Source organism: Rhipicephalus sanguineus, chromosome 7 (genome assembly GCF_013339695.2).
Source record: "Rhipicephalus sanguineus isolate Rsan-2018 chromosome 7, BIME_Rsan_1.4, whole genome shotgun sequence".
In the NCBI taxonomy this organism is placed as follows: Eukaryota; Metazoa; Arthropoda; class Arachnida; order Ixodida; family Ixodidae; genus Rhipicephalus; species Rhipicephalus sanguineus.
Genome location: NC_051182.1, coordinates 137,347,359 through 137,361,912, shown reverse-complemented (window position 1 = coordinate 137,361,912; position 14,554 = coordinate 137,347,359). Strand labels below are relative to the sequence as shown.

The following is a 14,554-nucleotide window of genomic DNA, read 5'->3' as shown; positions in this document are numbered from 1 at the left end:
TCTTTCTCACTCAATACAGTACTGTTATTTCCATAAATAGATAATGCGTACTTTCAAGGGAAAAACAAGCGTGTTTCTTTTCAAGTGTTGTACAAAAATAATTCATTATTTGGTGATGCCAAATCTGGAACACAATTGCAGAGCAATGCATACCCTGGTGGTTGAATTTGTCCAGGTTTCAGTTCCATCTCACGGTCACGCAAACTTTTCGCAATAAGTTTTACACACAAAAGAATGAAGCAAGTTTTAATTGGAATTAACTTCATATCACTTTGTTTTACACTCGGCAAACAAGCGTTGCGAATCTCAAGAACCTAATCCATCCGAAGCAAATCCGAAGCCTGTACTTCCCATCATTCCCATGGTGGTTGAAGCGCGTCTCAAGGAGCCCGCGTAGACACTAGCGCCAGATTCCCCTCTAGGTATTATTGTAAGAAACTCTATGACCACTGCGTACAGTCGCGCTCAATATGACTTGCAACACGGGAGCGTGTGGCCTCGCGAGTACTCGAACACTGACCGTCGTCGCCAACATGAGTGATGCAAAAAATCATCACGTGATGACGTCACTAGACGGCATCATCAAGAAGTCACAGATTGTCAAAATTTATGACGTCACCATGACATCACTATGACTGTTTAAGCCACACGATGACTTTATCACATGGCATCGACGCTCGGTGAAAGGTGGGCTGAATACGCAGGCATTGCAAAAGCAGCTGATATGCAGAAAGCTTGCAACGCGTCAGATCCCAGAGGCAGTCAAAAACCACGTTAGATGCAGAAAGCTCTCGGAGGGGCGTGAGGGGCGATCAACACATCGACTCAGAAGAAAAAGAAGAAGATGGCATTCGCCTTCGAGTCGTCTTAAGCGAATGTATAAGAGACTTCGAGAGGTTTTTTTTTTTTTTTTTCTCGCATAGGTCACGCCATTGAACGTGCATAGTCTAACACAGCGCGTCGTCTCTTACAAGGATGATGATCAATCAATCGAAGCAATTTGTGTCTCTTCGAACAAAACGACCAAGGAGTGATGTATAAAAGCTACCATTCGGTGGCTTGTTGTTGAATGTCACCTTCTTCATCAACAGTGTGAAGGTTTGCCAGATTTTTCACCTAGGGGATCCCAGTACTTTTAAACGTGGTTAGAAGAATTCGTTGCCATAGCAAACGAGGCCACGGGACGCCTCCGCGGTTGACCGAAGAGTAATCTTTACTTGTGGTACCGCAGCTGGGACCTGAACGCCATCTTCGAGTTGCAGTTGCTGCCGACGCCAAAGACGGCTGGCGGAAGGCCCCGCTGGGTGCTGTCGGCTAGCACTCAGCTCAACTCCTGGCGCCAAGAGCGGAGGCGTCTCGGACCCGAGTACCTCACCCGAATACGGCAGTACGTCGAGGGTTTCTCAGACGCGCGGGTGAGCCGAACTTTGTTGAGCATTGGCGTAGCCTGGGGGTGGCGGTGGTTTTGAACGCCCCTCTCCGAAATTCTACAACTCTGCATCTGTATATATACGCGCACACACACACTGCCTCCCAATCGCGCGCTTGACTTCTCTCGGAATCCAGTCTGTTACTCCTAATAACAAGAGGTTACCTTGCCTTCGCGCTGCATGTCCTGTCTGTGCCCATTTCTTTTTGTTTTCTACTAAGACGTCCTTAACGGCCGCTCGTTCCCTGGCCCAATACGCTCTTTCCTTGTCCCTGAAGGATACAGCTATAAATTTCCTTTACATGACTCGCTGCCTCATCCTCAAATTAAATTAAACCCTTTTCTTAAGCCTCCAGGTATCTGCACCGCAGGTAAGGACCCGTAACATGCAGGCGTTGTACAGTTTTCTCTAGGGAGATGGGAGAAACAAGCGTTCATGATCGACACACGTTATTGATTTATTATACACCGCTGCTCCCTAGGAAGCGCTAGGCGTTTGTTGTACACGGACGGACGCCGCAGGATCTAGGAGGTGTGCCGTTTACAGCTCCTTTGTAAAACAAAATCTGCAGGTCACGAGATCGCTAGTGGACTCTATATTCGAGGCCGATGACGAAGTTCTGCGAGTGACCAACGTCTACAAGGCTGGAGGAGAATCACGGACCGTGGAGGAGCTCGGCGAGGTTGCATCTGGATTTCAGGCAAGAAGGAGCGAGAGGGTTTGAGACAGAGGAGGCAAAGTGAGACACATTCTCAATGGCGTCAGCGGCGGAGTTCTGCGAATACTGAAACTAAGCAGCGAACGGCGAGGGACACTAGGTCGGATTAGAGAGCGATCGCCCTAGCAAGCACCACGCATCTTTTAAAAGTTTCAAGCAATACTCATCGACCTGCTCATTGTTCAATCTGTACGTTATTCTGTGTTTCGGGAACCTGAAATCACTCTTTGCTATAAGGAACAAACGACTTGCGAGATAGTGGAATTATACCACATCCGAAAAGAAGGACATGAATGCGTTAGTCGTGCCACGATTGCGCTGTACGATAAGCAGTATGTTTTTCCAGACATTTATTGCTCACGTAATGGCAGGGACGGGTAATAGCTGAGATATGTAACCTCCAAATTCATGGTAATCCTAACACGAACGTTTCTTGTAGCGTCATCGCTGCGCTTCCAAATATTATTTCAATATAGACGCCGGGAGATTAAAGGAGGGCTGGGAACGAAATTAATGGAGGAGGCCATCATTATGGGCTACAGCAACATCATAAATGAATACTGCCTCGCGTGGTGCTAAATTCACCGTTTTGTTAAGTACTCACACCAGAGAATTCCGCTAGGTTTGTGGAACTTACAAAAAAAATGGAAGTGAAATATGCACTCCAAGAGTGTTGGCTCTGCAAAGGTGAATGTTTTCCTTCTAACACTTTTTTCAGAATAGTTCGAGACTTTCAACAATTGAAAAATGACGCTAAGAGATACAAAAACAATATTCTGGCGCTTTAAGCTGCCGCTAGTAATACCCCATGAGAGGCCGATCGATACATCATAGTTATATATGCTTTTATGCTTTTATAGTCCGGAAAGGTAAGATATATTTCTAACATTCAATTAATTTTATAGACACATCAGTCCACTACATTTCTAATAGGTACATTTCATAGTTTCATATGCATTCTAATAAGGAATGTTTGGGTTTGCCTTGGTGAGAAACTTACGCCTAATATCCAGACATACGTAAGTCCCGGTACATCGTAGCGCAATTAAGAGCGTCGTTGCCAACAAGGTTATCGTCGAACGGCCCGATTACTCACACAGTAGCTGTGGTTAAATATGGTCTCCAAGATTCAGTTGCGCGAGTCTCGCCGCCCTATCACGGAGGCCACCTTAGGCCACTGACCCACTTTGAGTAAACTGGGCCCGGATTCCCAAAACTCCGTTTCGTAATTGCGTTGTCCCATTGGTCAGCTTGCTTCGCTAAAGCTACGTCCCGCATCATGATTGGCTGAAATATCGTCTAAATAAAATTTTGAACGTAAGACGTTTTGTCAATAGGGGCCCCGAATATTCACCTACGACTTTATTTAGAATGATGTATGAACCTCAACATTGGTAGACGTACTTATCAGTATATAAATACTACCATTCCCACAACATGACATTGCAGAGAAGAGTTATAGTGACTAACTATTTATAAAGTGTTAACCACAGCTACTATCCGTTACGGCGGTCTAGTGGTTATGGTACTCGTCTGCTCACCCGAAGGTCGCGGGATCGAATCCCGAGCGCGTCGGCCGCATTTCCATGGAGGCGAAATGCTAGAGGCCCATGTACTTAAATTCAGGTGCGCGTTAAAGAACACCAAATGGTCGAAATTCCCGGAGCCCTCCACTACGGCATCCCTCATAATCATATCGTGGCTTTGGGACGTAAAACCCGAACAACTATTATTATCCACGACGCCATAGCAAAAGAGCAGACAACGCCGCTAAAAGTTGTGACCCATGCGTTGCAGCAACGACAGCAGAAACCACCTGTTATACAATGGTGCAAGAGCGCAGGAGACTTGGCCGTTGACACTTTCTGTGTGAGTGGCTACGTGTTGATATGACATATAGATTATCTGGTGCACTCGGTATGCTCTTTCACAACGCAGACTTCCGCATGGTTAGACGCGTTGAACGGAGTGACGCGCCCGCACTTCGATGTGCGCGGAAGTGACGTCATCAACGTGCCCAACGTGCGCTTCCTCACGGCGCTGCAGCGCCTCCTGGAAGAGGTGAACGCGCAAAAACCGCGCGTGGTTCCCATGTACCTAAGCTGGTACACACTTCGCAGCCTGGGATGGACCGTCACGCCGAATACTCCCGAGTGGCAGCAGTCGAGCGGTCCTGAGCAGCAACAGCGTTGTTTCGGCACGGTGAGCTCACTCACCGGTAACTACCGTGAGAAGTAGCCATCAACTGAAAAATAGGCCTAATGTTTGAATTGACACAAAGGCAATGTTAGAGATTACGAGGCAGGAAGGATGAACCAATAATTAATAGTCGATAATGGAATATATTGATGAATACTAAGTCTTGCAGTGGCACGGCAAATTGGGCTAGTTGGTATTGATTATTGTTTTAACTGTGCCAGTGTTGTTTGCGTTTCTTCCTTCTAGTGTCCGTCTCTGTGTGCGCGCCTTATCCAGTTAAAACATGAATACTAAGTCTGGAGAGTTATTCACTTCGTTAAGAGCAGCTCTAGCATCGCACATATTTCATTTGAAGAACTACGCAGACTGTTTCTTGACATAACATCATTACCATAAACTCGTTCGCTTTTTCTTTCAAAACCTTACTGACAGGTGATTATATTGTTTTGGTGTTCATCAAGAAAGCTTTTGCTGTAAGAGTGTTTTATACGTAGAATGTGCAAGCATGCTTTCTTTATGTACGTGACCAATGTACGATGTGCTGTATATGTAAATATTACAGTTTTTGTTGCAACACCGCTATCCTGATTGTTTTTCTAGGGGGGCCAGACACTCAAGTTGTTTAACCAGCTTTTCTTTCTTGGTATCCCGCAACATTGTTAATACTGTTTCGAATAAATTCAATTCAATTCAAAGCCACGCGTAAAAGCTGAAGGCTAAAGTTTAGGGTGATTCGTAGACCTTGTACTAATTACCGCCACCTGATTACCGCGCTGGCTGAATCGGCTAAATTCCACCTCAAGAACGCACTTGCGTTATAGTCCTGTGAAGCGTGTTTAGAAGGAAACCTTTTAGATAAGGACACCCGATCATCTGGTAAGCTGCCATAAATTATTCTTATCGTGGATAATGATAACAACAACGATGATGATGACTGTACGCCAGTTGTGTACGCCAGCGCCGTATACCCAAGTAATGTTTTTTAGCCAACTAAACGAAACAGGCATTCCGTCTTGCAGTGGGTTGCTGTCGTTGCTGATGATGGTCACACTGACGACCATCAGTGATGATCACTACGTGAAGACACACTGAGATCACACTGGGGTCATCATCATAGTCATCGTGATGATACTTATGATTGTTATGGCGGTAGTATGGGATGCATCGTACAGAGCTCTTGCGTTTGACGTGCACGCTACGCAGGTTCACCACCTCATGCCGTTGGCGGCAGCCAAGCCGTACGCAGACGCGGCGTCCTGGGACCTAGGCCTAATCAAGGAGCTCTTCGAGGCCTCGAAGCGATCGTACCGGAAGCGCATCGGTCGCAGCACGTTGATGGACGAAGCGACGCGTCAGTTTGCAGAGGACAAGATCCGCTCGGCTAACGGAGTCGTTCCTGCGCCGGGCCTCATCTGGAACGCGAGCGCGCTTCAACGTATCTATGAGTGAGTCCGTGTTTTAGATGCGAAGTATCTTAAGGCCGAACTCAATCCGGTGGTGTGCGGCGTGACCACCCTTACTGCGCATGCGCATACCCCCTCCACACACCTCCTCTCCACTCACCCTCTCCACTTTCCCTCTCCACTTCACCTCGCCCCCTCCCCTCTCCACTTCCCCTCTCCCCTCCCCCTCTCCCCTCCCCCTCTCGCCTCCCCCTTTCCACTCTTCCTCTGAAACGCGGGCTAGACATGCCGAAATTCTCTCTTGCGCAACGCCGCGATGAGCTCGAGCGCATGCGCGTCCCCTCCCCTTCTCTCTCCTCTCCTACGCTGCCCCCCTCTCGCCCGCCTGTCGACCGCGTTCCCCGCTCGCCCTGTGAGAATTAACGGCCAGGCTAGATGGAAGATACGACGCGCGTAGCGTCCCTCTTCGCGTTCCACGACGCGAGGTCGGTAGCATGCCCAACCACGGCCGCTAAATAAAAAAGAGGTGCGGCCTGCCGAATGGGTGCGTTTTCAATGGGGGAACACGTGACATGCAGACTTTTGAGACGCTACCGCGGGGGCGCTACACATCGGTAAACCGCGGCCGCTAGTAAGCGAACGCTCGGGGCGTTGGCTAGGGCGAGCGCAAGCAGACGCTCTTGCTGGAAATGAGCAGCCGTACGCTTGCTTACGAGGCAGAAAAGGTGCGGGTTTCTTGTTGCGTTGGCTCTGTCAGTGAGTGCTTAATGTGATTGGACATTTCACCGTAACTGCGATGCCCAAGACCTGTCGCCGTGGAGGAGACCGCTAACTGCGAAGAAGTCGCACATTCACTTCGTTCACTTCAAGCAGTACGAGTTCAACGTAGAGCGCAAGGTGCTGCGACCGACAGCCGTGCCGACCATATTTTCATCTTTTCCCGCTTACAAGCCAGCCGCGTCCTCATTGAAAGGTAGACCACTTGTTCGCGTTTTGCCTACTCCTTCCATATCGAACAGCAAACAATATTAACTAGACGAGTGCCAAAGCTCAAGAAAAGAAGCTGTCAATCCCTTACGTGCAGAAGTTGCTGAAACAGAAAGCGTGGTGAGTGGAATGACGTCGAACGCGGAAGGATTCTCTTGACTGGACAGCCGCCTACACAGCCCTGCCGTGGAAGACCGCGTTAAAACGCGAGAGTTAAAACCCAATGAACATCCAGTTCGGTGTACAGCACTGCGTGTCTTTCCGCAATGTCTTGTTTTCGTTTTTCATCTGCGCTGTTTCTTCAAGACGTGAGTACGCGCCAACTCGCCCAACTTGCCATTTAGGTACAATATGTAGGCAAGACGTTTGCATTTACTGTTTCAGTAATGTAGTTCAATGGTAACAACTCATGTTTGAATCGGGTGTCATTTAAAAATGGCACTTATTAGTGCAATGCAAAACAGATATACACCACATGCATTTAGCAAGTATATACGTGGGATATATTCCATGTCACGCTAGTTTATTTTGAAGAGAAGAAAGTAATCACGCATCTCAAAAAAAGCCCCCGCAATGAGGAAGTCGTCCTCGCAGATAACAAAAGCGAGAGCATTCAAACGACTGAGGACATCAACGAACAGCAGTGGACCACTTTTGTTCCCAGTAGAAGAAAAAGAAAACGATTGTTCAATAAAGTTTTACATTCATCCATCTATCTTTTGGCAGCGGCGCTGTACAGCACGCTCGCGCGTAGTAAGCAATAACCGCAAAGGAAACCATAGTGATACGTCATCTGGCGTGTTTTGCACATAAATAGCCGAAATGCAATCACAGGTCAACGTGAGGCGACTGTAATGGCCACTAAAACGAATACACGCAGCCGGCTGGCCGCCTGTGCAAGCGGGATTTCTTTACCGTTGTGCAGCGCTGCGGCGGCGGGAGCAAGAACTAGCGCTGTCACCGGCGCAAAAGAGCGTTCGGCAGGCCGCACCTCTTTTTTATTTAGCGGCCGTGGCCCAACGAACGCCAACGGAACGCGATCGTGCAAGTGCTCCGGCTTCGCATCGCCTCATGGTCCCCTTTAGCGGGAGATGGTGTAATTTTTTATTGGATGGCTGACTGATTCGTTCGTTTGATGTTTTATTAAGGCGAAAGCCTTAGATGCCCCATAAACCGCGAGAAGTGACTGTCGGCGTCGGCGGCGTCAACACGAGTGCTGCAGAAAATCATCCTCACATGGTGACGTCACCATATGTCATGATGAAATCGTGACGTCAAACGTCGCTAAAATTTGAGACGTCATCACATGGCGTCGTCACTTAGTCAAAGATGGGCCGATTCTGGAAGCCCTGCAAATCCTTGTGAGGTACAGAAAGCTGCCAATGCCTTCGATCCCGGAGAAGCGCAAAACTGCGTTGGACGGAGAAAGCTTTTGCTGATAAAGTGGGCTGAGAAGGGGGGTGGGAATCAATACAATCGACTCGGAAGGAAAAGACGAAGAAGAGGGCCTGTGCCTTCGAGTCGTAGAGCCGTGTTAGGCAACTGTATAAGTGTCCGTGTGGTCTCCTTATGTTTAATTTGCGCTTGTCCGATAGCTGTAGGCGAGAGACAGTTTCAGTAGGTAGAGCAGTACATCATAAACATAGATTAAAAATTCGACATCTCCCGCGCACGAGTGACTGAACACGCGTAATGTTGAAATCACGTTTGACTAACGATATGGGCAAAAGCGCGCTTTCACCCCGGACAAATCATGACAGCATAATAATGAAGCGCGTGTTGCCGTTTAGTGCTGAATGATTTGTTGAAGGCTGATAGAAGAATTGATAGACTGATTGAATAATTTATGGTCTTTATTGGTAATTTATGGCCTAGCTGTGATAGCATGCTCTGGGCTTCTGCTTTACAACTGACGATTAGCAAATAGAGTAAACGTTAATGAATTTGACAGGCATAAATGTTAACTATATAAACAAAGAGTAAATTAGCTTGCCACGTACAGTGTAATTGCTTTTCTATTGGGTCAAATCGAGTCGTTAATAAAAAAGTAATCTGGCTTTTTGAGGTGTTGCAATAGTTTATTAAGTAAATACGCGTAAATAGAGAGTTTCAGTGCCGGGGACTCCAAGCTGCTTGCGTACGCACGCTCTTGCGTTCCTTTGTACTCCCAGTCGCACCCATGGGGAATACAAAAAACATGGCTGATCCCTCCGTCATAGGAATCGGTATAACACGAAAGTGAAACGTGTCTTCACAGAAGTAGTGCTTATGATATATGAGAGCTTGTACAATGTCTATTCGTGTTTGGCAGCTATAGTACCGTTTGACGTGGATGCACCCATGTTGACAGCATGTCTCTATCGCGACGACTAACGCCCATGATCATGATTAAACCGTTGAGGTAGCTGACGGTGTGAACATATATTTGGACACAGCTAATCGTGAATCGCGCGTAAGGATGATATCAACAAGCTCATAATCAACACTGGTACCCGGTATGCACTTCTTCAAAGCGTCGTCAATTAAGGAGAGAAACGGCACGGTGTGCGCTTTCTAGTAATGCGTAGCCGACGCCTGTGCTCATGCATACATAACACACACTGCACTTCAGCAACGCGGGAGGTAGAGGTTCGTAGCCTGAGCCGCAAACGCGTGCGTCCCGCTGGCCTCTGTCTCGCAGGCGCTGCTCTCGCTCCACCAAGGCACGACATTCGCCCGTCGAAATCGCGTCCTTTCTGCAACGCATATTGCAGCAGTTTTGTTAGTCGGTGCTCTCGCAGTTGAAGCAGTCGGCGGCAGAGAAATCCCGTTCGTGCACGTGGAAGCTGCACTACTCCGATTAGCCGACGCACGCTAACACGAATCCAAAGGCAAAGAACGTAACTGCGTCAAGGGTGCCTCGGCGACGCCAGCGCGGCCAGTCTACCTCTCTGGTATCGAGACGCTTTAACCATGACCTCCGATATCACGTGCAATCTCGGAGTAAGCGCTAGTAAGTGTCGATCGTGAAGCATTACTTCTTTTCACCTCTCACAGACGGCGGCACCGCCCCGCTCCGCCCGCCGCGAAAGAGAATGTGTGAAAGATATAAGGCGCGTTCGCGCCGCGCCTAGCGTCTCCCGAGTTGGCTTAGTCGGTAGAGCGCCGGGCGCTTGCCGTCGCGGCTGCACCGTCGTGGGTTCGATTCCCAGCGTGGTATCTTTTTCTTGGTTTTTTTCTTCCTCACCCGTTGGCGTCCATTTTATCAACGTCATATCCGTGACGGATGTACTTGGTGGACCCCGGCATAAAACACTTTCGTGTTAAAAAAAAAACGGAAGGTCTTACGTATACGCAAGCCGTTTTGGGAAAAGACACTAAAACTCTCGATTAGGTACGACGAACGGCAAAACTGCATGGACTGAAGCTTCAATAGCCGTCAATGGCCGTCAATTTATTACAGCGCGAATCAGGTAGATAGAACCCCAGCTGGGCAACGTTAATGAGAGTTGTGCAAACTTCATCTCAAGGCATAACTTAAGGATTTGTCAGTCTTCAGCATGTTATTCGGCCTGTCTTATGACGCGTGTTGTGACTCCACGTGAATGTCACCCGCACGGGCTATGACTTATGCTTAGATTGTCGACCACCCTTGCGGTCAAACTACGACTGCGATGTTTCATTGGACGTAACATGCAATAGATACTTTTGTAACATTCGCTACTTGGGCAAAACTATCCGTTGAGTCTCCAAAGATGTTAGTATTTCCTAGATTGCGACTGGAACGACTATCCGACGACTTGAGTAGCGAATGCTCATATCGATCGAATATAAATCGAATAGCGTAAAACTATTCGATGCGAGCTGCAAATTTAGGATATTCGCGCAGCTCAGAATAAAACGACTTACCACGTCTTCAAGCAGACGTCAGTTCATCGATCCTTGAACGAGGGCTACTCTCGAAAACACAGCTCGCAATCAAATTCTTTATCAAGGTTTATCTTTAAGCATACGTAACACACTATGCCTTAGGCATCGAACAGACCGTAACGTCTCAAAAATATATAATTGATTGGATATCGTAAAAAGGTGCCCCGGAAACCTCAGCGTCTTTCTTTCACTACATGAATACAGCGAAAAAGGTAGTAAAATCAATTCGAGAACGCGTGGAAGACAGTATGTCCAAATATATGCACTACAACTGCGCCTTCTGTGATGCAAGCTGCTTTCTGGACGACAGGCTAGTCGCTGCACGTATTCATTTACGTAGTGACGTATACAGTAAGTGGATCGTTTGCGACAGTGTTTCGATCGAGGAGCGATCAACGCGGAACGAGTAGGCTATCTCCACTGATATCTTCTTCAAGTGGCGCTTGTTTACACTGCAGCTTCTGTATAGTTGAATCGCTACCACGTAGGGGCTACGTACGTCAACGCCATTGACGTCAATTTTCGTATTATGACGTGACAACGTCTCCATGGTGATTAAAACCGCCGTGGTGATGTAGCGGTTATGGTGCTCGACGGCTGACCCGAAGGTCGCGGAAGCGAATACCGACTGCGGCGGCCGCATTTCGATGTAGGCGAAATGCTAGAGGCCCGTGTACTTAGATTTAGGTGCCCGTTAAAGAACACCAGACGGTCAAAATTTCCGGAGCCGTCCTCTACAGCGTCCCTCATAATCACATCGTGGTTTGGGGTCGCAAAACTACAACAATTATTACAGTATTATCCACGGTATTACTAATGTTTCCACGCTGTTTCAAGAACATTGCCAATAAAAATCATCATCTCACGTTGATGTAACTGTAAAAGTCACAGAGGGTCCCTCATGCATTTGCCTAAGACGAAGGCGAATACCGTCTTCCGTGACATCATCATATGACGTCCCGTTATGTGACCTCATAGCGACTTCATAATGACGTTACTATGACGTTCCAAATACTGCCGCCCTGTGGCGTCATAGGGTGACGTCACGACGTGATTTTGATTTTTTTTGCATCACTCGTGTTGAGGCCAGTGCCGCGGACGCCAACGATCACTTCTCGAGTTTGATTAGGCATCATCCTTATCACCATATGAGCTAAGCGTAGACGATGAGAGTGAAACTAGCCGCTCCAGCGTAAGTACAATGCTGGTTTTCACGATCATCTGATGTGGCTGGTTTGCGTCGGGTTGGGTGCGCTCTGTGCGCATGCGCAATCGCAGATGCGTGCCTCAGAGCCGAGAGCTGTTCTTCCTCCCGTCCCTGTTGGAAGCCAGGCGATGCAAGCAGCGACACCTCCTCGGCACGGCGGCCAGCGGTCAAAGCTCGGCAGAGACGATCACGTGGACGTCACCAGCGGCCTACCTGGTGCGCTACCTGGACGTCTACAACAGCGCCGTCGTCATGGGCTCCGTGCTCTATCCTCCCGTGCTTCAGGTGAACTAAACGAATAGTCCCATGCTTGCACAACCTGTCAATTACATTTTTTTATTCATATGTAGCATTTTTTTTTCCAGTTGCCTGTACTTGACTAACACTTCAATTATTGCAAGCACCTCTCTTGTATCTGATTACTTGTTTTATTAACTTCGTGTATTCCTGATGCCCGCCATTGTTACATTGTGATGACGTATGAAATACTATATCGTGAAATTATTAATAGGAGGTTACTCTGAGAGTTTCATAGCTCCGGGACCTCCTCTCTGGTATTGATAAATAAAGAATAAACGAGCCATACTGAGAAGGCGTAAGCATTCGGTGGATCATGAAACCTGAGAAGCGATGGTAGGCGGCGTCATCGACAACACGAAAGCTAAAAAAATATAATCACATGATTAGCGATGTCCTAATCATGACGTCACGAATCGCCAAAATGTGTGTTATCATTACGTTTCGTGGTGACCTCGCCCAGGGGCGTGAAAAGAAATTTTTTTTCAGTTGGGGGTGTCCAACTACCCTCGATGTACGAATATTCGTGTATATATATATATATATATATATATATATATATATATATATATATATATATATATATATATATATATATATATATATATATATATCCTAACCTTGAGCTTAAAGAGCTCCGCTCTTGAAACGCCCATCGCGCGAGCAAGTCTGGCTTCAGCAAACAAGCCGTTTGTGTGTCGCAGACATCCGGTGACCACCGCGACGTATTCAACTACGCCGGTCTGGCGTTCCTCTTCTCCAAGCTCCTCTACGGAGCCGTCGGCCAGCAGGGCAGCCTTCGCGACAGCGTGGGCGCCCCGAGACCCTGGTGGAGCAACGCGACGCGCCAGGGCTTCTCCCAAGCCGTGCGCTGCTTCGAAGACCTGTACCAGTTCGACGCCCGATTCATCGACGACGACATAGGCGCCGCGGTGGCCGTGTCCGTGGCGTTCGCCGCGTACGAGCGACGCCTTCGAGGTCGGTACACGCGGGACGCCGGTGGTCTCTGGGGCCGAGGTATCCGGTGGCTGCTGAGATGGCCCCGCTGGCTAAGCAGCGCTGGACGGAACGAGTTTGCAGACGACCAGGCGTTCTTCATGAACCACTGCTTGCTTTTCTGCTCCCGCAAGACTTCGCGACTATATTCGGAGGGTTGGGTGTCGGCCGAGCAAAAGTGCAACCTGCCCATGAAGAACAGTCCCGATTTCTGGCGCGCCTTTCAGTGTAGCAAAGACGACGCTATGAGGGCCGACAAGTCTTGCGAGTTGATTTGAAATCCCAGCGAGGGCGCCGTATGTTTGTCGTCGCTTGACTCATAATCATGCATTCGACGAAAATATCGGCACATGATAGTACGTGCCAGTGGCCGTGCCAACAACTAACGTCTTCAATTTGTTGAAGTTCTATAAACTCCTGCATGACACTTCCAACAATAAGAGTACGCTTCTTCAAAACTAGCAGCAACACTTTAGAGAGGAATTTAGTAGTAATAATAAAATGTTGGCGTTTTACTTCCCAAAACCACCATACGATTATGAAGAATGCTGTAATGGAGGGCTCCGGAAATTTTCACCATCTGGTGCTCTTTAACGTGCACCTAAATCTAAGTGCACGGACCTCTAGCATTTCGCCTCCATCGAAATGCAGCCGTATACGCCGCCGGGATTCGATCCCGCGACCTTCGTGTCAGCAGTCGAGGTCCCCACCATTCAAGCCTTTAATTTGTCGAAGTTTTGTAACTCCTGCCGGCTGCGTAAAGCTTTTGCACGCATATACATACACACACAAATGTCTAGCATCTTATTCTACGTAGCCTTGATGTTAACAGTTCTGAATGCTGGCACTGAAACCTTTCTTTTCTTTTTTTTGTGTCTTCATCCCCTACCAAAAATCTGTTATCTCGCAGTTACTGTACTTGTCCGCCGCGCGGGATCAGTGCCTACGGTGCTCGGCTGCTGACCCGAAGGTCGCGGGTTCAATGCCGGCTGCGGCGGTCGCATTTCGGTGGAGGCGAAACGCTACAGGACCGTGTGCTCTGCGATGTCAGTGCACGTTAAAGGAGTCCTGACACAAAAAATTTTGTCCCGTGTTTTTTTGCTGCAATGTGTTGCTGGGGGCCTGTTTGTCATAACACGGTACGTCGTTTGCTGCAGCGCACGACAGATAATTAATTACAAGCTCCTCATTACCGACACAGCCTCAGTTTTGGTTTGACAGAGCTCCAAAAACGACAAGCCGCCGGGTGCAACTATCACCATCTAACGAGTGAAACGCTCGGTCACGTGAGCACACAGAACAGTGACGCATTTCCGCGCGGTCTGTCGTCGTCGGGCTCATTATCGTCTGATGGCGACGATTTTCTTGCGGCGGGGATGGAAGGAATTTTCGACGTGGCGAATCACTT

The 14,554-nt window shown here is 48.2% G+C and overlaps 2 protein-coding genes across 4 annotated transcripts in view; one reads left to right on the top strand and one right to left on the bottom strand.

The window, feature by feature from the left end:
- Positions 1-14,554, bottom strand: part of LOC119400059 (kinesin-like protein KIF19) — a 428,957-nt gene that overhangs the window by 353,683 nt on the left and 60,720 nt on the right. The window lies entirely within an intron of this gene.
- Positions 5,556-13,550, top strand: LOC125759363 (neprilysin-1-like). The gene is made up of 3 exons (XM_049417952.1): positions 5,556-5,792; positions 11,925-12,138; positions 12,855-13,550. The coding sequence occupies exons 1-3, from the start codon at positions 5,563-5,565 to the stop codon at positions 13,422-13,424; spliced, it is 1,014 nt and encodes a 337-aa protein (XP_049273909.1). The 5' UTR covers positions 5,556-5,562; the 3' UTR covers positions 13,425-13,550.